The 24,176-nt window shown below is 36.5% G+C and overlaps 1 protein-coding gene across 2 annotated transcripts; it reads right to left on the reverse strand.

The window, feature by feature from the left end:
- Positions 1 to 3,605: 3,605 nt before the first annotated feature.
- On the reverse strand, positions 3,606 to 23,612 carry GTF2A2 (general transcription factor IIA subunit 2). 2 transcript variants are annotated; one of them, XM_034994491.1, is made up of 6 exons: positions 23,213 to 23,612; positions 13,438 to 13,589; positions 11,549 to 11,669; positions 10,686 to 10,790; positions 6,058 to 6,184; positions 3,606 to 3,911 (listed from the first exon to the last, which is right to left on the reverse strand). In XM_034994491.1, exons 3-6 carry the CDS (start codon positions 11,618 to 11,620, stop codon positions 3,886 to 3,888), a joined length of 330 nt encoding a protein of 109 aa, XP_034850382.1. In that variant the 5' UTR covers positions 11,621 to 11,669; positions 13,438 to 13,589; positions 23,213 to 23,612; the 3' UTR covers positions 3,606 to 3,885. The 2 variants fall into 2 exon arrangements, with proteins under 2 accessions (XP_034850382.1, XP_034850381.1); XM_034994490.1 differs by lacking the exon at positions 13,438 to 13,589 and having other exon boundaries at positions 23,213 to 23,610.
- Positions 23,613 to 24,176: the final 564 nt, after the last annotated feature.

Below are 24,176 nucleotides of genomic sequence, written 5' to 3' on the forward strand. Positions count from 1 at the left end.
TTCCATGCCCTCCTTAATGTCCATCACCCAGTTATGTCATCCCCCCTCCAGCAACCCTCAGTTTGTTTCCTATGATTAAGAATCTCTTATGGTTTATCTTCCTCTCTGATTTCACCTTTATTTTTTTTTTTAAGATTTTTAAAAATTTATTTGAGAGCGAATGAGCACAAGAAGGGGTAGGCTCAGAGGGAGAAGCAGACTCCCTGCTGAGCGGGGAGCCCAACGTGGGGCTTGATTCCAGGACTCCAGGATCATGATCTGAGCCGAAGGCAGATGTTTAACTGACTGAGCCACCCAGGAGCCCCTGATTTCATCTTTTTATTTTTCCTTCCCTTCCTCTATGATCCTGTTTTGTTTCTGAAATTCCACAAGAGTGAGATTGTATGATAATTAGCTTTCTCTGACTTATTTCGCTTTGCATAATACCCTCTAATTCCATCCATGTCATTGCAAATGGCAAGACTTGGGTTTTTTTTTATGGCTTCGTAGTATTCCATTGTATATACATACCACATCTTCTTTATCCATCAGCAAGGACTTATGTAAAGATGTTTAAATAATAAGCGATGCTGTGAAGGACAGCTTGTATTTTCATGCACTCTAGTTTTATTGCTTTTGGGGTTTTACACACAGCTCTCCTGACTGGCTTTTTGGGCTTGGAGAAGTGGACCCCCTCTAGACCTTAACTTTCTAGTGCACCGAATGAGGCTGGATTCATTGGTTGATCTTTGAGGTTCCATCAGCTTTGAAGTCTCTGATCTGTGAACCTCATCATATTGTGGCCAGCAGGTCCAGACAGATGTCTATATATTTGTTAACACCCTGAACTCCCAGCTCTGTTGACTTTTTTTTTTTTTTTTAGTGAAATTTCCCTGTTCTGGAGGTCTTGAATTCCCACAATTATTTCTCTAGGCCAAATTTTAACTCCTGCATGGATACTCTCCTATCTTTCCTGCATTATTTCAGCTTTGTTTCATGTGTCTCCCCTCCCCAAAGACCACTAAAGGCTCTAAGAATTTCTCTGCCCAGCTTTCAAGACCTCTGGTAATCTCTCATTCTCATGTTAACTCTATGTTCCACTTTCCCTTACTCTGTGCTCTATTTTATTGAGTCCAAATTTCATAACAAGGCTACAAATAATGACTTCTCCAATTGAGAAATATACATATTAATAATACATGTATATAAACTTTCAAAATTTTACTATTAGTAGGAATCTAATTATGACCCACTCAAAACTGAAGGCAACCTACCTTCATTGTAATTGATGTCTACCAAGAGAGAAACTATTCACTTTTTTTTCAAAATTAGCTGAAGATAGATCAAAATAAGCCAAACAATGACCAATCCAATAAAGTCAGAGGGTACTCTTTGCCTACTATTTGGGTGTTAAAGTAGCATTAGTAATGCATCTGCAGTGGACTGACTCTACAGCTTTTACTTAGTCCTAACAGTAGAAAAACTAATGGATTTTTTCTTCTGCCGCATTAACAGGCAAGTAAACTTACTATCATTGGAGCCTGTGGCTGGTTGGGAAAGCACAAAGTGGAGTGAGTTCTTGCTGAGACCCTTTTGTAACTCCAGTAAAGTGTGAGTACCACTATGGGACCATTAGAACACCTACTGCAATTAAGGGTCAGCTATGCGAGTAATGAGAACTGACAGGAGGAAATGTGAGCTAGGATTACTGCACTCCTGCCTAGGCGAAAGGAGGTGTATATGGTGACTAACCTAAGTACAAGAACAGACTTCAACTGATGGAATGAAGTTCTAATGAAGTTACCTGGATTGAGCACCTGAGTGAGTAGTGAAACGGACCATGTTCTTCCAATCTCTTGTGTCTTTTCATGTATTTAAAGGACTCCTTTGTAAGAGGAGATCAATATTATTTACACGCAGAGACAAAACTGGGTTTAAGTTTTGAAGGCTGGGTAGGATGTTGATTTTTAAAAGGAAAGCCATGAGATATGGAGGAAACAACATAACCAAACTTGACTGGAGCAGATTATGTGCTGGGTGGTAGGGAAGGCTAGGAAGAGAACCCTGGAGTCGATTACTAGAATGGACTGCAAAGATAAAAGTTAAGTGTTAATGTGAGAGGCAAGGATTACACTAACATGCTCAGGAAATGCTACAGAAGCACCCAGAGCATGACATAAGTCAGTATTACTCCAGTTAGTAGGTCAGGCCAGCCAACCATGTCTTACAACAAACCCCTCACCCAGGGAGGAGAAATGCTTCTGCATTTCTTGGAAACACAATCTACTGATAGGCTTTACAGGGTTTTAAATTCCCAAACAAGTATACAACTCCAGCCCTATTCTTCCTTCTGTAAGAACTCAGTGACTACTACAAGCAAAAAAAAAAAAAAAAAAAAGTTTAAATCATGACTTACTCTTTAAGAACCAGAAATTTCGACAACTACTGTTCACTATCAACATACTTGTCCCCTAACCATTATGTTGAACCTCCAAAGTAAAAAGGTTTCGGTTTTGATTAATTACAATTAAGAAAAGTCCTAGTTATGTACACTTTGGTAATATAGAGAGGTTGAGTTTGTTTCTTAATTTGTAAAAAGGGAACAAAGGTCTTCTGAGGTTGTTAAGATCATCCAGGAGAATCTATGTAACACATATAACTTGGTCTCACTCATAATAGTCAGTTAGGCTTGCTATTATTTTACAAAGTCTGTGCTGCTAAATCGATCAGACTTGAGCACTGTTTGCTTAAAAATGACACTTGTTATATAATGTGCTTCTACAAATGAAAAAACGGGGACTATGTGTAATACAAAGACCTATTTAACATTTTAATAGGTTTATAAAAAGCTATTTTGCTAAAGATTACTGACAACTCTATTATCTCTCAGCAGCATTATCTTTCAGATAGAGAAAAAGGTAATTTTTCATCCCATTGTAGCTTTGGCACACTAATTGCAGGTGACCACAGGATGGGACTGTCAAGAGCCTACCCTCACTAAATGATAAACAGTGTCAGATCCTTATTAAAAATAGTTGGTCTTGACTCCTCTATAGTCAGCTGCTGAATTTCAGTTACTTAACTACCCGGTGGCCGATAGTCTCCCTCTGATATTTTAGAAAAGCCACATTCTTCATTAGATATACCCAGACTGACAAACAAGGAAAACTTTTTTCTTTCAAGTACACAAAGATATGGCATATATTCAGTAGGACTTTTTATTGGAGATCTAGTAACTGTTAAGATGTAGATAATTTTTAAAATGTATGAAATATGACCAATAGGGCCAGCTTAAGAAATTATTTACATGTCATGTGGAGACTATTTTATGTTGCTAGGTTTTTTAAAAAGTTTTGTTTTGGTTATGGAAGCTGTGTAAAGATTGTCTAACTTTTCCTAATTGAGTTGTACTTAGGTTTTTCACACCAATAATTGGTTTTATATTTTTAAAAAAGACCTATCCCAATCCAGAATTTGGTTTTTGCCCTAATGATGAAACTAATTTCCCTTTACTGAAAAGAATGCATTTCCTAATTTCCTTTGTAAGGAAGATGGTGCGCTTTCAAAATGCTTATCTAATCTCTTCATATTGCTAGCTTAATAGCTCTACCATTTACTACTCACACTGAGTTTTAAAATGAGTTTATTCAAGAATGTTCTTAGGAAGGCAACAATGTTTGTTATTAAAAAAAACTTCTGTTTCTTCATGCTGAAAAGGTAATGTAAGAGGCTAGAGTTATAAGCTGCTTTCTATTGGAATTCTGATAGTATATATAGCACAGTGTAGTCATTTCTGCGATGCCAGAATAAATTAAAAAAAAGTCTCTTCTATGCTTCTCTTCAAAAAAGCGATGATTAGTAACAGAAGATGGCATTAAAAAAAAGCCATTTTTTTTTTTTTCCAATTCATTCTGTAGTATTGGAGCCAGTATCTAGGAAACAGAAGAGAGAAAGAGTAAATTCAAGGAGCAACTTAAAATTTAAATATTTTGAGAATATTTTTAAAAAATAAAACAGGAACTAATGGTGGTGTTGGTGTGAAGGATGGGGAAGAAGAGAAGGCTGAGGGAAGCTGATCAAGGAACTGCCCTGAGAACTTAAATACCTTTCAAGGCACAGGTGAGAAGATAATTCTTAGCTCTCCATATTTATGCTATTGAAAAACCAAATTGTATTATTTGGTTCATTATATAAGTTATACTGGTTTGGTTCCTAGAGCTACTACATGACCATTTTTTCCCCTTAGGTCCTCTACTGTCCCCAAATTTTAAACCACAAAGGACCATAACATATAATCAGAAGAAAATTGTTCTGTTAATTCCTGGTGAGATACAGACCAAAATTCTAGCCACTATCACTCTTCCTATTTCAGAAAGCTGATTTTTAGAGAAAATGGGCTTATTTCATAGTAGCACTCCATTTATCTGGTTACTAAGGAATGGAAGTTTCTCAGTTACTTAAACTTCTTTTAAATGCCAAACTTTTTATATTTTAATTTTGAAAACATTCTAAGATTGTATTCTTTTGTGATGACAGAATACATGGAACACAACTTGAATACTCAACTGTTTTTTCTTCGAGATCAGTTAATACTATGTGAGGGAAGCAGGGCAAACTTCTCAGAAGCTATGGCAATAGGTAAGTCTGATTTGCTACTTTTCATCTACTGAATTTTGGAAAAAAAACACTCTTGCCTGTTTAGGCAAGAGTATCTGTGCTGTCCAACATGGCTAGCTATGTGTGGTTATTTAGTTAACTGATAAAATTAAATAAAAAATAAAACATTAAATTTCTTAGTTGCCCTAACACATTTATATGTGGCTACTGGAAAGTACAGACAGAGAACATTTCCATAGGTACAGGTTTTACTGAATAGTACTAGTCTACATCATTAACTTACTTTGAAAGATACAGAAGTTATGAATTAATGCCCAAATTCCACAGTCTAGTAAAAACTTAATCTCAGGGTTATGAGGATGCTATTACCCAAATTATAAGAAAAATATGAAACAAGTATACATTATCTGACATGCAGAAATGTTATCATCTTGTAATCCAGAACTATAAGATTACATAGATCTTTTCTGTCCTTTTAACAAGGAAACAAAGTATTTGATAACTATATTAAAAAGTTATCTTTGCTTAAAGTTCTTAGAATGATTACTCCTAGCTAACCTTCTGAAAAGTACAAGTCATTGAAGTGTTGCTAATTTCAGAGACTTTCTGATCTCCGGAAGAGACTAGTTCTTAAAAAAAAAAAAAAAAAAAAAAAGGCCAAAAGTATAATTTTATACAGCCGGGTGAGAAATGATGTATTTGCAAATGTGTACACATGTAAATGTATATCACTGTAAAAACAGATAAGACTAGAAAGTTATACAATAAAATATTAAGTGATGTTATCTCCAGTTGGTGTTACAAATTATGCTTTTCTGTCCTCTAAATTTTTTCACTGATTAGCTATTTCTTTTGAAACCCAAAATACATAAAACCAAATTTCCACATTTTCTTTTGCTTTTCAAAACTCCCCTTCTTAGAGAGTAATAGTCATTCTCTATTTAATTTTAGGAATAGCTGTTTAGATACAAATGGTTCAGATCATAAAGTAAAAATATATTTAAAATATAATTAGCAAAAAGGAAATAACTAATCATGGAAGAGAAAGATGTATAGTTTTTGAAACATTTGACTTAAACAAGGTCCTAGGTCTGCCATCACAGATGTAATAGATCAGGAATGGATATTTACCACTATACCTGATAAGGTTCTTATGGTTATTTTAAAATCTTTTAAATGATTACTTTAAAAATATAAAATGTATAGCCATCCAGCAACACAGAAACTAGGATAAATTTCAAAATTAAACACTTCAAATCTGTGGAGGCAGTCTATGTGTCCTGTGAAATGTTCACACCTAAAGTCATTAAGAGCACTGTTTGAGAATTGAGATCTGGAATTCAGAATCCAGCTAAGATGGAAGCCATTTCCCCCCATAATTTCAGACAAAGATTTTCTAAAGACTCACAAAAACAAGATTTCAAGTAGCTTTGCTTTCACAGTAATTAGGTAAACACTTACTTTTACCATCACAGGCTACAATTTTCACTTTATCCACTTTAATAAGTTCTGTCACCTCTCTGAATTCAACATCATTCAATACAAAAGTCCACACGTTATCGCAGAATCTGTATGTATTTAGAGAGCCCTTTAAAACAAAACATTGACATACCATGAAGTCATTTTTTTCCCCAAAGCAATTTGAGAACTCAGCTACCAACTACCTAATTCTTAAGATTTTCCTTAATTTTCACTCTATCACTTAAAAAAACACCCTAGATAAATTTACTAAGAGTTAAATACTGTATACTTTCAGTTCTGTTAACAGTCTGCAAATTACTTACCTAGGTGAAGAAAAGTTGAAAGGAAATTTGAATTTGTACTTCTACTGCCCTCTTGTGGCAATATGATAAAAGTTCACCTCTCACAGAAAATTCACACTTTTTGATTCCACCCAAATTTAACGATTAATAGGCTATTATGTGTAACGTTACACCAATAAGTCAATAAACACATTTTGTAACATTCTATGCATTATATTCTGTATTTTTACAATAAAGCTACAGAAAAGAAAGAAAATCATGAGAAAATACCTTTTACAGGACTGTATTTATTGAGAAAATCTATATATAAGTGGATCCATGCAGTTCAAACCCATGTTGTTCAAGGGTCAACTGCATTTTATTGTATGTGTTAACTCTCCGAACTTGTACAGAAGCAGGGACTACCCAGAAACATTCAATTTTAACGCTGTGCTTCCCTCAGATCAATTACTGTATTAGCCACAGAAACTACAGTATTACTGTCCTGTGCAACTGATAAAAAGTTACTTTGTTTTCTTTTTTTAGGAGCAGGAATAATTGCTTAAACATTAAAAGGAAATTTTTGAAGAATGGGGTGAAAGTGCAAGGATAGACACCAACTGAATACAATCAAAACTTGACACATACATACACATGGAATCTTCACAAATGAAATTTAGTGTTTGGTAAGAGATTTATATGCCCCAAACCTTCAATTCAGAAAAACATTCTCTGCAGTGTTACCCACAATAGTAAAAACTACAGTCTATTTAAATGTTCTATCAAGTGAGAATGATCAGGGAAACTATGATGCTATGAATGACTTAACCCAATATTAAAAATATGAGTAATTACTATTTGCTGGACTATGCTAGGCTCTGAGGATACAAAATATGATTCCTGGCATCAACAACAAGCTTCAGGTAGCAGGGGAGAGCATTAAAACAACAGCAGTATTATGAAAGCATAGTAAGCTAGGGGCACCCAAGGGTATGGAACACATGGGGCACAGAAGGCTTCTCTCACGAAGTGAAGTTTGAGTTTTGAAAAATGAGTAAAAGTCAACTGTGTCAGGAGGTCCCAAGGGGAAGGAGATCCTGGAGAACCTTAGAAAGCTTTTGCTGTATCCTAAATGAAGGATTTTGAGCAGAGTAGTAACATCAGATTTGCATTTCTCATGATAACATGAAGAACTGATGGGCGGGGGGGAGCTGAATGAGAGGTGAGAGTGCCCTTACTATAGCAGCAAAGAGGTCAATAGAAGTGGAGAGAGGGGCGCAGCTGGTTGAGCGTCTGACTCTTGATTTCTGCTCAGGTCATGATCTCAGGCTCATGGGATTCAGCCCTGTGTCTGGCTCCAGGCTGGGTGTGGAGTCTGCTTGTCCCTCTCCCTCTGCTCCTCTCCCACTCTAAAATAAGTAAGTAAAATCTTAAAAAAAAAAAAATTTCCTGTTAGGACTTGACAACCAACTTGGCTATGGTGGGGAGACAAAATTTGTTATCTCTCAAGAATCATAGGAAAAGACAGTTGGATAAATTTGAAACTTGTTGAGTTTGAGATCTAAATCACCACGTGCAATAAGCAGCTGGTGTGTGGAAGAAAGCCTAGGAGCACAGGCCTCTTGACTGTAGAGCCACAGGGTTGGATTCATTCATTCACGGAGAATATGTGGATCCCTAGCTAAACCTAAGGAATACCAACAGTTAAACTACAAAGGGTCTGAGAAAGAGAGGGGTCAGAGAACGGAAGCTAGGACAGTATGGTTTCAAGGGAAGTATGGGTTTCAACAGAGACTAATCCATAGTATCACAAATTATGCATCAGGTTTAGCAACAATAGGGCAAGAAAAGTTTCAGTGGAGTGGTAAGATTAATGCACGGAAAACCACGTAAGACATGTTGGGTTAACAAAGAATTATTTAAAAAAAAATAGATCTCATTAGCTACAGTCTGAGCCTTTGGAAGGCTACACAGCCGAATGCCAATAATCATTGGGATTTATGCTTAGTGTGGGAACATTCACTTTCACTTATTTTACTATATTAAATGCTTTCTAATATTTAGATTAAAATAGACAACATAATTAAGAGAGCTCATTGGCTAGATAACTTTTGAGCCAACAAAAGCTTAATAAAATGTGAACACAAGAAGAAATGAGATGATATAATCTTTTAAGATTTTTTTTTTTAAATTTGAATGAGCATGGTGGGGGCAGAGGGGAGAGGAAGAGAAAGAGGGACGAGCAGGCTCTGAGGTGGGGCTCATCCCAGGGACCATGACCTGAGCTGAAGGCAGAGGCTTAACTGACTGAGTCACCCCTCTCTTTAGAATTGTTTCGCGAGCTAGAATCCCTAATAAATATCTTCTTCACTGTGTTCATGAGAAAGTCATAATCTAGTACCTCAAGAATCAAAAATTTTATTTAAAAAAAGTATTGGAAGGAACTTTTTAAATATTAAAAAATATGATATTTGGCTTTGGTCAAGTAACTGATTATCTTAAATGCACCTTTAATAAATACATGTGTTTTTTTTAACATTAATCTACAACTGGGCAACATTCTTGCAGTTAAAATATCATAATGCATGTTAATTGTAGAAATGAACAGATAGGGAATTCAGAAGGGCGATTTTTCTTGACCATTAAATCTTTTAATGCTTCCTTAATTACTATTTGAAGTTTAGTATTTTAACATTAATTGTAAACTCTCACCTGCCAGCATACATTCTATCAAAAGCATACGCGGACTCTTTAAATGACTAGTTCAATATGAATGTTCTCCCTAAAAATTAGTTCAAGGTTCTCGGTAAACATATATTTTGACTTTTTTTGCTAATAAATTTTAACACAGAAATTAAAATCTTAATTCCCATACTCAAGGAGATTTTTTTCCCCTATAAGATTCTACTAAATGATCTGTTATATGAAATTCATATGACAATTTAAAGCAAAATTTACGATGTTACCTAAGATTGCTTCAATGGGCCATCAGGCCAGTAAAATATAGATTTAAACGTGATCTAGCAAAATGCCTTTGAAAATTAGAAATTACCAATGTGTGATCTCTTCTGCCTTTGTCATATGTCCCACCAAACAAAACAGGTTATTTGCAAACATTCTGGACTTAAAACTGATCAAGTCTGCTGTAATGGGAGAGGTAGGTAATGAAAGCCTGGGCTTAAAACAGTAGGAAAAGAAAAAAAAACAAGAATGGGAAAGTCAGATCTGCTCAAAAACTAATTATTTCTAGCTTACAAAACACTACGCGAAAGAAATGCAATGTCCAATTATGTTTAACTTTAGCTAAATAGATCCAAATTAGAAAACTGTTAGGTATCAACATGGATCAATTTCAAATTAAAGCATCTTGGCAGATTTGCACACATAGTTATACAAAACAGCAAACAACTTTTGCCAGAATAGTTACTGTTAAAATTTCAAGAATCTATTGATAAAATTTTATAAAGATACATTTTACCCAGATAACTTTTAAGCATGTGAAATTAGTAAGAGACTTATTATACAACATACATGCAGACTTTATCCCTTCACTAAATTCGTTCTCTGCCAACCCAATATTCACAGCAATGCCTGGTTTGTAACAGGCACTGAAATGTTTGGGGATTTCTTAAAAAAATTTTATGCTCTTAAAAGCAAATTAACCTCTATGTTCTTTTCATATACTGTAACCTTTTAATTACTTTACGGTATCCCTTAAAACAACATAAGCATAAATATTATGTAACAGTGTACAGTGATATTTGATTATATATATCTGACTCCATCAATATCAATGTGGTAAAATTACTTCTATTCACCATGATACTTTCAATGGGCCTTTAATTTGAATTTACCATCTTTTGTTCAGTTTGGGATTACTGTTCAAATGAGATCAAGCTATCAGAACAGATCATTACCTACCACCAGTTCAGGTCTTCATAAGAGTAGGTGGGAGGCAACATGAATGTACTTCCATGGAATGGGTGAAGATCAGAGTTTGAAAAACATTAAGTGAGCTTTAGGGACTACTCTGTCACTTACCTTCAATCCTGCAGGTAATGGTTTGGGCGTTTGAAATCTCAGTAACTCTTCAGGGAAGGCAGCGAAACATACATAGGCTGATTTGTGAAACAATGGAATAAAAGTCTAAAAACAATTCTCTCTCACATTAAGTGGATAAACTTAGTATAGAGGTCATTTAAAAGTAAAGTATAATTATAAAACAAACTCCAATATTTGATTAAACCATCGCTTCCTATTATGATTCATAAATATGTAAGGGTCCTCAAAAGCACTGTTGTTAACAACCACTGGTGCAAGCTTCTAGATTTAGGAAAATATCCTTACCCTGAAATTGACTCTGTTCCTGACCCTCTGCGCCAATGCTGAATTTATAGCTTTATCAAACTGAAGTAGAACTTGAAGGGCAAGTTGGGGGGTGATCTGTTGAGACTGAGAAAAAGTAAAGGTCATAAATCCTCTTAGAGAAGGACATTAAAGACAAAATATGTACGAATTATCATCTAACATTTAACTGAGGTTAACAGAGAGCCTCTTAAACTAGACTCCCTTCTTTGCCATACTGACAATTAAGGAGTAAAGCCTGACAATATTTTCTTGCATTGTCTTGACACAAACATAATTTTGAAAAGAAAATATGCAGTGATGTTACACTGCCAGGCCAAAACTCTATCACTCCTTTACAGTGTCTGGAAAGAGGCATCTGATAGACTGAAAGAATGCAGTGTCTTTAAAAAAAAAAAAAAAAAAAAAAATGCAGGCCCAGTAATCTATTTTTTTAAAAACCTAATCTCATCAAAGCTCATCAACTATATGAAAACAAATGGAAATACTTAATATGTTCTTAGATGCTTTATTTTAAAAGGTTATTTCTCCTAAAACTGAACTATAAATTCAAATTTAAATCTCAAAAGACTTTATCAAATTGTCCAAAGTTACCTTAAAGCTACACAGACTATGCCTTATAAATAAGAGAAAACCAATAATCTCAATTTTTATGTTTAGGCATGTTAAACTATGTCATTTGATCTTCATTATATTTTATGCCCTGTAGTCAGGATGGGATAAATACTGACTTGCTGGGTCAAAGATTCTAAGATCCTTTACCTCTTAGCTCTCTGCCTGAGAGAAGAGATCTAACAAAACTTATTATAGACTCCTCTAAATAAAAATTGGTTTTAGTCTCCCACCTGTATGAGCTCATCAAGGCTCTCCTGGAGACTGTTTCCCAGAGTGGTATTTCTGTATAACTGATATGCCATGGCTTAGGAAGAAGAAATTGTTTTTCTTATTCAGGCTTGCATTGATGTCCTAAAAATTTAATATGAAAGTATTAAACATTATAAACCACTAATGTAATATAGTCTACTTCATACATTCTAATATATGCTATCACAACTCTTAATATTGCAAACTGCTATATAATTAAGACAAAGAACAGTTAAAAATGGTTTTTCTATTTTTTGTTATTCTGACATAGGCATTTATACTCCTTTATACAAAGCACAGATATATCTATTAAAAGGTACATCTTTACCATCTCTTTTAAAAGCCTGCCTTTTGACCTAATCTAGAATCAATTTACTGTGTACTACCATTCCTTTCTCCTGTCAGTCCAGTGATCCAGACAATCTTTTGGCTCACAGTTGCATGCCCTCTGCTTCATTTTTTCCCCTTAACATTTGGTATTTATAGAGTGCTTACCAAGAAGACAGCACTGTGATAGGCAGGAGGGAGAGGAAGATGAATAAGGATATGCTCCTGGACTCTAAAAAATGTATATTCTACAGAGGGTAACAGATACACAAAACAGTATTTAACTCAATAAAGAATAAGCACCGTGACAAATGTACACAGTGTGTGATGGAGGCCACCTGTGGACTGAGTGAACTCATTAACAAAGGCTTCCTGATTCTTTAAGCTAGACTTCAGCCAAACAAAGGTGGAAGATCATCTTAGGCTGAAAGAACAGAACGAGTAAAGCCACAGGAGTATGAAATGATACGGTCTGTAGAGAGAACTATAAATTGTTCCACAGGATTAAGGTGTAATTATGAACAGGAAGTGGTAGGAGATGGAGCTGAAAAAGACGGCATGGTGTATTTGTTCCAACAGGAGGGATGCCGGGGAGAATGTACTGGAAGATGAGAAGGAGATGAGGGCTTGAACAGGGTGGCAGTAGTATAGATTCAACAAATACTGAGCTACAAGTCATAGACAAGATCCCTGACCTCATGGCACTTTCAGCTTAGAGATGGACAGGAGACATATTCAGGGAGTTATCAGGAAAAACTCAGCAAAAATAATGGCTAGTTACCAGTCTTCACATTATATACCTGCAAACACTTGAAACCTTTTCTTTGGCTTTTTGGGGCCCCACACTCCGTTCTCTCCTCCCCACTCACTGGATTGGTCCCTCTGCAGGTACCTGACTTCTACTTGAGTGCCCTAAGGCTTCTTAGGTCTTCTCTAGATGCTTTACTCCCTTAGTATTAGGCTATCTGCTGATGACTCTCAAATGTATATCCCCAGTCCTTCTCCCCTTGTTGCCCTATATAAAATTGCCTCCGTGCCACTGAAGGGAAATATCAAGTAGGTAGCTCAAATGAAATGTGTCAAAAACCAAATTCCTGATACCATGTCCTCCAAACTTCTTCTGCCCTCACCTTGCCCACCTTAGTAAACAGTAAATCTGGTCTAGGGTAAGACACCCCCCAAATTTCACATTTGGCATTAGTTTCTCTCTCACTCCGCATCTAATCTGTCGGTCAATCTTTTCAGCTCTTCTAAGTATAGCCGGAAGCTGACTTTTACCAACTCTAGTACTACCACCAAATCCCCATCATCTACCAGCAAGAGCACTGATAGCCCCGTAAGAGGTCTCCCTGTTTCTACAATTGCCTGTAACACCCTTGCCCCTAGAGCAGCCACACTGAGCCTTTTAAAACATAAATCAAACCACATCACTCATTTATTCAAAACCTCCAATAGCAGCATCCTGTTTCAGAATAAAAAAAGTCCTTCTAATGATTTGCAAGGCCAATATGATCGGGGTTCTCCACCACCTCAATGAACTTACCTTCTGCCCCTTACTCCTTCATTCCCTCTGCTGCAGTCATACTGGTCCCTTGCTGCTTTTCAATATGGCAAGATAGTCTTGCTTTAAGGTCTTCGCACTGTCTGTCCTTTTTGCTTCAAATGTTCTTCCCAGATCCCTTCATGGTTCACTCCCTGATTTAATTCAGATTTCTGCTCAAATATCACTTCATCAGAAAGAACTTCTGTGACCAACCTATAAAAAGGAACTACCTCCCTTCCCCCTTATACTACTTTATTTTAATTCATACCATTAATTGAAGCTGACATATACATGCTTATTGTTTACATCCACTAAAACAGATGTTCCATAAGGATGGGGGCTTTTGTTCACAGTTATGTATTTGCCATCTAGAACAATGCCTAGTATATAGTATGCATTCAATAAGTATTTATTAGTGAATAAGTAACTTGAATAAGAATAAATGCTGTTATCAATTATTGTTAATTTGTCTAAGTGTGATACAAAGTTTTCTACTTTACTGAGGAAAATGAAGCAATGAAAACTTCCAGACTCTCAAAACGGCATCAAACCACCTTCCAATACCTATAACCACATACACTCTGCCTCCCTGCCTGTCACAATAGCCAAACTATCCATGCTGTTATCCAAATACAACCTTTCTACCTCTACATCAAGCCTATTCTCTCTAGTACACTCAAGAATATTATTCCAACAGCTGAATCAGTCCTTCTCTCCCTCACCATCACATTTCCCCTCTCTGTGGATTATTGCCATCAGCAAACAGGTGGCTACTTCTCACATCTTCAAAAAAAAAAAAAAAAAAAAAAGTCTCGACTCCCTTTCCTCACTAGCTACACGGTATTCCTTTGTTCCTCTGTGCAGCAACGCTCCTAAGAGTTGTCTGTACTGTCTTCTCATTCCTTTTCTCCCATTTTCTCTTATATTCACTCTTCACTCCTCTTATATACTCCTCACTCACTCACTCATAGGCTTTTGCCTCCAACACTCAAAAGAAACAGATGGTGAAGGTCACCAATGGCATTGGTAAAGCTAATCCAAAATTTTCAGTCCTCACCAGACTTAATCATTTGACACAGCTAATTACTCCCTCCTCTTTAATAAAGGATCTTGGCTTAGCTCCTGGGACCCACACTTTTTGGGTTGTTCTCTTAAACTCACTGGTTCATCCTTTTCCTATACCTTGCCCTTGAACTCACTCCTGGATCCAACTGCTTACTCAACATCTTTATTTTTTGTCTTTCCCATTTCAGTTGATGTAACTCCATACTTCTGTGGGTTTACGCAAAAACCTTTGAAATTATCCCCCACTCCCCTCATCTCACCTTCACATCCAATCCCTAGCAAATCCTGTAAACTCTATCTTCAAAATGCATTCAGAATTCATCCATTTCTCACCATTTCCATTGTTACCACCCTGGTCTATGCTATGATCATCTGCCACTGGATTACTGAAATAGCTTCCTAATTGGTTTCCCTGCTTCCCACACTGTCCCTACACTTTAATCCCAACCCAGCAGCCCATATCTCTTTTTTGCTCCAAACCTCCCATGGCTTCCATTTCACTCAATCCTTACAAAAATCTGGCTACCTATAATCTCTCCAACCATATCTACCATCTCTCCCTTGCTCTCACCCTTCTACAGACACACTGCCTTCCATGTTATTCTTAGAACATGACAGACATGTACCTCCCTATGTAAGCCTTTGTAAAGGCTGATCTTTCTACCTAGAATACTCTTCCTCCAGATATCCACTTGGTTCTTTTAATTCCTTCAAGTAGAATATGTACTTAATGAGGCTTAAACTGATGGCCATACTTACAATACCAATTTCCACCTCCACTCTGGAACTTCCCAATCCCCCTTTTCCTAATATGTGTTTTTGATGGTACCATCACCTTCTAACACATTATTTATTTATGTTTATTTCCTGCATCCTCCAACAGGGACTTTTGTCTGTTTTGTTCACTGAAGTAAAGCAAATGTCTAGAACAAACAATAACTGACTCATAATGGAAACCAAATAAAAATCTGTTCAGTAAATTAATGAGGGCAAAAATTAAGTATGTGGGTAGGTGGGGGAGGGTTAAAAAGGGCAAGAAGAGGTCCCAATGGAGATACACACTTGTGTCATACTCATTTGACAACAGTCTAAGAGTTATCTAGACAAGAGCTATAATTTAACAGTGAACTATCAGAGAAATTAAGAAAACAATCCCATTTACAATTGCATCAAAAAGAATAAAATACCTAAAAATAAATCTAACCAAGGTGAAAGCCCTATACACTGACCACTGTAAGATACTAAAGAAAGAAATTGAAGACAACAAAAATGAATGGGAAGATATTCCATGCTCATGGATTGGAAGAATATTGTTAAAATCCCCATACTACCCAAAGCAATCTACATGTTCATTGCAATCCATATCAAAATTCCAATCCCATTTTTCATAGAACTACAACAAACAATCCTAAAATTTGTACGGAACAACAAAAACCCACATAGCCAAAGCAATCCTGACAAAGACAAACAATGCTTCCTGATTTCAAACTATGTTACAAAGTTAAAGTAATTAAGACATTATGGTATTGGCAAAAAACAGACAAATCAATGGAATAGAATAGAGAGCCCAGAAATAAACCCACATTTATATGGTCAATTAACTTATCACAAAGGAGGCAAGAATATACAATGGGGAAAAGAGTATCTTCAATAAATGGTGCTGGACCACTTTCTTACACCATACACAAAAATAAACAGAAAATGGATTAAAGACCTAAATGTAAGACCTGAAATCATAAAACTCCTGGAAGAAAACATAGGCAGTCCGACCTCTTGGGACAATACCCCTACCAACTTATTTATGCATAGGTCTCCTCAGGCATAGGGAACAAAAGCAAAAATTAAACTACTGGAAGTACACCAAAACAAAGAGCTTTTACAAAGCAAAGGAAACCATTAATAAAACCAAAGGCAACCTTGTGAGTGGGAGAGAATATCTGCAAAGGATATATCTGATAAGGGGTTTATATCCAAAATATATGAAGAACTTCTATTAACACCAACAAATCAAATACTCTGGTTAAAAAATAGGCAGAAGACCTGCATAGACCTCTTTCTAAAGAAGACACACAAGTAAGAGGCCAACAGACACATGAAAAGATACTCAACATCACTGTCAGAGAAATGCAAATCAAAACCACAAGATCTCATTTCACATCTATCAGAATGGCTAGTATCAAAAACACAAGAAATGTCAAATGTTGATGAGGAAGTGGAGAAAAGGGAACCCTCTTGCACTCTTGGCAGGAATGTAAATTGGGACAGCCACTGTGGAAAACAGTATGGAGGTGCCTCAAAAAACATAAAAATAGAAATGCCATTTAATCCAGTAATTCCACTAGTATATATTTACCCCCCAAAATAGAAAATACTAATTTGAAAAAATATATGCACCCCTATGTTTATTGCAGCATTATTTACAACAGCCAAGATATAGAAGCAACCCATGTGTCTGTCCATAGACAAATGGATAAGGAAAATGTGGTATATATACACAATGGACTATTACTCAGCCATAAAAAGGGATGGCATCATGCCATCTGAGACAACACAGATGGAGCTAGATTGTATTATGCTAAATGAATTAAGTCAGACTGAGAAAGATAAACACCATATGATTCTACTCATAAGTGGAACGAAAAAATTAAAAAAAAAAACAAACCACACGCAACCAAACAAATGGATAAACAAAAAGCAAAATCAGATCAATAAGTACAGAGACTGATGGTTGCCAGAGGGAAGAGGGGTGAGGAGTTGGATAAAATGGGTGAAGGGGAGAGGGAGATACAGGCTTCCAGTTATGGAATAAGTTGCGAGAATAAAAGGCACAACATAAAGAACACAGTCAATGATATTGTAAAAGCAATTTAACAGGATAGATAGTAGCTACACTTGTGAACACAGCATAATGTGTATCAACTTGTCAAATCACTAAGTTGTACACCTGAAACTAATGTAACATTGTTGTCAACTATACTCAAAACCCCCCACAAAACTGTGGTGTATATATACAAAGAAATGTTAATCAGCCATAAAAAAGAATATCTTGCCATTTGTGACAACACTGATGAACCCAGAGGGTATTATGGGAAGTGAAATAAGTCAGACAAAGAAAAATACCATATGATTTCACCTACAGGTGGATTCTAAACAAAACAAAACAAAACAAAACAGCATCTTAAATACAGAGAACTAGTGGTTGCTAGAAGGGAGGCAGGTGGCAGGAATGGGCAAAATAGATAAAGGGGATTAAGTGGTAGAAACTTCCAGTTATAAAATAAGTCACAGAGATGAAAGGTACAGCAAAGAGAATATAGTCAACAATATTGTAATAACATCGTACGGTGACAGTAACTATACTTATCATGGTTACTGAGTAATGTATAAAACTGTCAAATTGATATGCTAACGCTGTATGTTACTTATACTTAAAAATAATAGACTATTACAGACATAAATTGTTATATGTAAGCCTATGGTAATCACAGAGCAAAAACCTATAGTAAAAACACAAAAGATAAAGGATACCCCTAAAGAAAGCCATCAAACCACAAAGGAAGAGAGCAAGAAAAGAAGGAAGAGAAGAAGTCCAAAAACAGCCAATAAACAATTAACAAAATGGCAGTAAGTACATACCTATCAATAATTACTTTAGCTGTAAATGCACTACATTCTCCAGTCAAAAGACACAGAGTGGCTGAATGCATTAAAAAAAACAACAACAAAAACCAAGGCCCATCTATATGCTGCCCATAAGAAATTCACTTTCGATTTAAGAACACATGCAGATGAAAAATGAAGAGATGGAAAAAGATATTCCATGCAAATGGAAACCAAAAGAAAGCGAATGTAGCTATACTTATATCAGAAAAAAACAGACTGAAACATAAAAATTGTAATAGGAGAAAAGATGGGTGTCACATAATGATAAAGGGGTCCATGCAACACAAAACACACCATTTGGAAATACTTGTGCACTCAGCATAGGAACACCCAAACATATAAAGAAAATATTAACAGACCTAAAGGGATAGATAGACAGCAATACAATAATAGTAGGAGATTTCAATATTCCATTTACATCAATGCATATATCATCCAGACAGAAAATTAGTGAGGGAACATCGGTATTAGAAAAACATGTTAGACCAGATGAACTTAACACATATATACAGAACCTTCCATCCAAAAGCAATAGAATATACATTCTTCTCAAGTGCACATGCAATATTCTCCAGGATAGATCATAGATTAGGCCACAAAACAAGCCAATGAATTTAGGTGGACTGAAATCATATCAAACATCTTAGACACCCATAATGGTATAAAACTAAAAATTAATTACACAAAGAAACCTAGAAATTTCACAATGTGTGAAGATTATACAACATGTTACTGAATAACCAATAGGTCAAAGGAGAAATCAAAGATAAAAAAAATGCCTTGAGACAAATGAAGATGGACATATATCAAAGTTTGTTGGATACATCAAAAGCAGTTTTAAGAGGGAAGTTCATGTTGATAAATGTCTACCTTGAGAAATAAGAAAAGTCTCACAAACAACCTAACTTTACACCTCAAGGAACTAAACACACACACACAAAATAAATGAAGCCCAAAATTAGCTGAAGGAAGAAAATAGAGATGAAATAGAGATTTAAAAGAATTAGCAATTATCAATGAAACAAAGAGCTGGCTCTTTGGAAAGATAAAACTGACAAATCTTTAGTAAAACTCACCTGGAAAAAAATTCAAATAAATAAACCAGAAATGAAAAAGATGTTACAACTGACATCACAGAAATAGAAAGGATCTTAAGAGACTGCTGTGAACAATGACATTCCAACAAACTAGACAAGCTAGAAGAAATTAATTCCTTAAAACACAGAACTGAATAATGATGAAATAGAAAATCTGAATACACCAATTACTCATAAGGAGATTTAATCAGTAAACAAAAACTTCGCAACAAACAGAAGTCCAGGATCAGATGGCTTCACTGATAAATTCTACCTAACATTCAAAGAAGAATTAGTACCAGTCCTCAAACTCTTCCAAAAAATAGAAGAGGAGGGTCATGGGATTGAGCCCTGCACTGGGCTCCTCACTCAGCAGGGAGCCTGCTTGAAGATTCTCTCCCTCTGCCCCTCCCCCAACTTGGGTGCTTAGTCTAATGCTCTCTCTCAAATAAATCTTTAAAATAGAAGAATAATAAACTTTTCCAAACTCATTTTAAGAGTCCGGTATTACCCTGAAACCAAAACCAGACAAGAATGCCACAAGAAAAAAAAAAAACTGCAGGCCAACATCCCTGATGAATATACATGCAAAAATCCTCAATAAATATTAGGAAACTGAATTCAACAACACATTAAAAGGATTATACACCATGATCAAGGGGGATTTATTCAAGGGATAGAAGAATGGTTCAACAGCCTCAAATCTGCCAATGTGATACAACATATTAACAAAATGAAGGGTAAAAATCATATGATCATCTCAATACATGCAGAAAAAGCATCTGACGAAATTCAACATTCATTTATGATAACTCTCAACAAAGTGGATTTAGAGGGAACATACCTCAACATAATAAAGGCCACACAGGACAAGCCCATAGCTAACATCACAGTCAACAGTGATAAGCTGAAAGCCTTCCCTCTGAGATCACAAACAAGACAGGACTCTTGCCCTATATTTGACAAAGTACTGGAAGTACTTCCAGAACAATTAGGCAAGAAATAGAAATAAAAGCCATCCAAACTGGAAAGAAAAAAGTAAAATAACAAATTATCAGAGAAATAAAATAATCACATTTGCAACTGCATCAAAAGGAACAAAATATATAGAAACAAATTTAAGCATGGAGGTGAGAGACCTGTATGTTGAAAACTACAAAACATTAATGAGCAACTGAAGAAGACGAAATAAATGGAAAAACATTCCATGCTCATGGATTAGAAGAATTAATATTATTAACAAGTCCTTACTACCCAAAGCAATTTACAGATTCAATGCAATCCCTATCAAAATTCCAACGGCATTTTTCAAAGACACAGAACAAACCTAAAATTTGTATGGAACCACCAAACCTCCAATAGCCAAAGCAATCTTGAGAAAGAACCAAGCTGGAGGAATCATGGTCCCTGATGCCACAATATTACAAAGCTATAGTAATCAAAACAGTATAGTACTAGGCATAAACAAACACACACATCAACAGAACATAATAGCCCATAATGAACCCATGCAGATGCTCAGTGAATTTACAACAAAGAAGTCAAGACCATCTGATGGGGGAAAGGACAGTATCTTCAATAAATGATGTTGAGAAAACTGCACAAACACATGCAGAAGAATTAAACTGGACAAACTTACACACTATACACAATAATCAACTCAAAACAGGTCAAAGACTTGAATGTAAGACCTGAAACTGTAAAACTCCTAGAAGAAAACACAGCTACAGTAAGTTCCTTGACATGGGTGCTATGATTTTTTGAATTTGACACCAGAAGCAAAATAAAAAAAAAGCAAAAATACAAAAGTGGGACTGTCTCATACTAAAAAGCTTCTGCACAGCAAAGAAAACCAACAAAACAAAAAGGCAACCTACTGAATGGAAGAAAATATTTGTAAATCATATAAGAAATTAATATCCAAAATATATAATTCACACAACTCAACAGCAAAAGAACAAATAACTCAATTTAAAAATTGGCAGGTCTGAATAGACATTTTTCCAAAGAAGACATACAGATGGCCAACAGACACATGAAAAGATGCTCAACATCACTAATCATCAGGGAAATGCAAATCAAAACCACAATGAGGTATCACCTCACATCTGTTAGGATGGCTATTATCAAAAAGACAAGAAATAACAAGCGCTGGTGAGGATGTGGAGAAAAGGGAACCCTCATGCACTACTGGTGGGAATGTAAATTGGTAAAGCCATTATGGAAAGCAGTGTGGAGGTTCTTCAAAACATTAAAAACATAACTACCATATGATACAGCAATTCCACTACTGAGTAGCCCCCGAAAATTAAAACACTAACTCAAAAGATATGTAACCTAAGTGTCCATCAATGGATAAAGAAAATGGATAAACTATGGTGAATATATTACAATGGAATATTATTCAGCCATAAAAAAAATGAAATCTTGCCATTTATAACAGGAATAGGCACCATGGGCATTATCATTAAATGAAGTTAAGTGAGACAGAGAAAGGCATATACTGTATGATATCGGATACATGTGGAATTGAAAATCAAAAAGGAAAAAAAAAACCAAAACAAGCGTGTAGATTCAGAGAACAGACAGGTAGTTGCAGGGGTTGGGGAAACGATATGGTAGAGGGAGTCGATGTAAAACAGACATAGAAGGTTTGAATTATTCAAAATATTGACTTTTAGATATATGCTAAATACACAATATGAGTTAAATATTAAAGTGAGAGATCAGGTGAAACTGGAATGTTGAGCACAAGGCATATAGCCAAATAAAGTAAAGAGGTTCAAAGTGATAATAAACATAGCTGTACATAAAAAACAGAAACAAAGGAAACCTGAATGGGAGAAACTATTTGCAAATCATGTATCTAATAAGAAGCTAATATCCAAAATACATAAAGAATTCATACAACTCAACAGCAAAGAAGCTGATTAAAAAAATGGGCAGAAGATCCAAATGGACATTTTTCCAAAGAACACATACAGATCAACAACAGACATATGAAAAGATGTTTAACACCACGAATCATCAGGGAAATGCAAATTAAAACCACAGTGAGATATCTCTTCACACCTGTTATAATGGCTATTATTATCAAGAGGACAGGAGGTAAGCGCTGGCGAGAAGGCAGAGAAAATGGGACCCTTGTGCACTGTTGGCGGGAATGCAAACTACTGAAGACACTGTGGAAAACAGTATGGAGGTTCCTCAAAAAATTAAAAATAGAATTACCAAATGATCCAGCAATTCTGCTTCTCCTATTTATCCGAAGAAAACGGAAACACTAACCTGAAACTAATGTTATGTGTCAATTATACCTCAATAAATACTAATTTAAAAAATAGCTCTAAGTTATTTAAAAATTTGTTCAAGTTAACTTGCTTTAATGACCTTAGACCTTAGATTCTTAAAAATTCCTTATGAAATGTTCAAATCTGTTAGATCTGGTATCCGCCGCATCAATTTCGTGCTCGTTCATTCTACAGTTTCGAAAATCACAAAGGCTCCACATTCGGAATTAACTCAGCAGTCCTAGTCCTGTTTAAATTCACTACCCTGTGGGAGCTGGCTTGAGGTTTAAGGCAGACTTCAAATAAGCGAAGCGGCATAGGAACGAGACACTTAAGGAATGCGCTCCCCTGATATTCGGCCCAAACAACACAACACAACACAACCCCGGATGCGTAAAGACATTCACCTGGCTAAAAATACCGCGCTGGGCTGAGGACCTCCCCCAGGACCGTTCGGCTGGCGCCCCGTGGACCACAAACCTCCCGCCAGAGGCCGCAACCGCCTCCCGCCGCCTCCCGCACTTTTCATTCGCGGGTACCGGCCACGGGGCCATCCCGGCAGCCAAGTCGGTAACGGGCCCACCCCGGGCCCCTGCCCTCTGAGCAGCCCTCGAAGACCCAACCGACCGCAGCTCCACCTCTGGGGGACCGCAGGGAGCGCGGGCCCGGCTCACCAAGTACCTGTGGGGAAGGCGCTTCCCGCCGCGGAGCGGACAGAAGCGGAGGAGCTAGCTGCCCAGCAGGAAGCACCTACTTCCCGACCACCTCTTCGGCCGCCGCAGGAGCCGCAGAGCTGCGCCGACGACCCGGAAGTGCTCGCCGAACCTGGAAGTGACAGTACGCGGGTGGGCCGGGAGGCCCCGCCCAGCCCCTGCTCCCACTCGCCACTCAGGACTTGCCAGGGGAGGGCGGGGTGCGGAGGGAGGAGGGGCGTGGGGCCAGCAGCTTTCAAGCCCTAGACCCGCCGACTGGCGTCCTGTCCGAGTAATTCACCAGGTTTACTAAATTATTCATAAGGGAATTGTAATTTTGAGATTAATCTTATCCACTGTTAGATACACAATTAGGAATGTTAGGGCAGTCACATCTTATGCCTAAAGTGTGTTCTGCGTAATACTGTTGAAGACCCTGCAATACTAAATTGAAGACAAATTCTGAAGATTAGAGCAGGATTTCTTTACCATTCAAAGTAGGGCTGCAATTCACTTAGCCCAGCAAGCTCTTGTGATTCCTGAAGAATTTTAATGTGGGAGAATTTGTATTTAAAATTTGTAGGTAATGGAAGACAAACACTTCAATATATATTGAGTTTATATAAATCCAAATGGTATCCTAAATGTGGATTAAAGGCAGCAATATGTGTACAGCTGTTTGCCATTAAGTAGCTGAACAGTGATTAAGGAGTAAATACAAAAGTGTTACTAAGTGGAATCTCTGCCACTTACTGATTTTGTTGGATTCCCCACTACTAAAATGATTCTAAACTATGAAATACAAAGTGTGATCATTAAGGTAATGTTTAAAATTAAAGCAGGATGAACACTTCACTCCCTTGAAAAATAGGAAGTAGCACCCGACTACAGAAAGAGAAACAAAAGGTCTAAAACTATTTGAAAGGCTTATGAGATAATTCAGTGCAAAAACT

Source organism: Mirounga leonina, unplaced genomic scaffold (genome assembly GCF_011800145.1).
Source record: "Mirounga leonina isolate KUSES-001 unplaced genomic scaffold, KU_Mleo_1.0 Mir_91, whole genome shotgun sequence".
Taxonomy (NCBI): domain Eukaryota; kingdom Metazoa; phylum Chordata; class Mammalia; order Carnivora; family Phocidae; genus Mirounga; species Mirounga leonina.

Bases quoted from the DNA above. Each gene is read 5' to 3' on its own strand.
- GTF2A2 (XM_034994491.1), bottom strand. From the start codon at position 11,620: ATGGCATATCAGTTATACAGAAATACCACTCTGGGAAACAGTCTCCAG. The intron at 10,791-11,548 runs GTGGGAGACTAA...ACTTTTTCTCAG, and splicing joins GCCTTGATGAGCTCATACAG to TCTCAACAGATCACCCCCCA. The intron at 3,912-6,057 runs GTAAGTGTTTAC...TCTGTTTCCTAG, and splicing joins TGTAGCCTGTGATGGTAAAA to ATACTGGCTCCAATACTACA.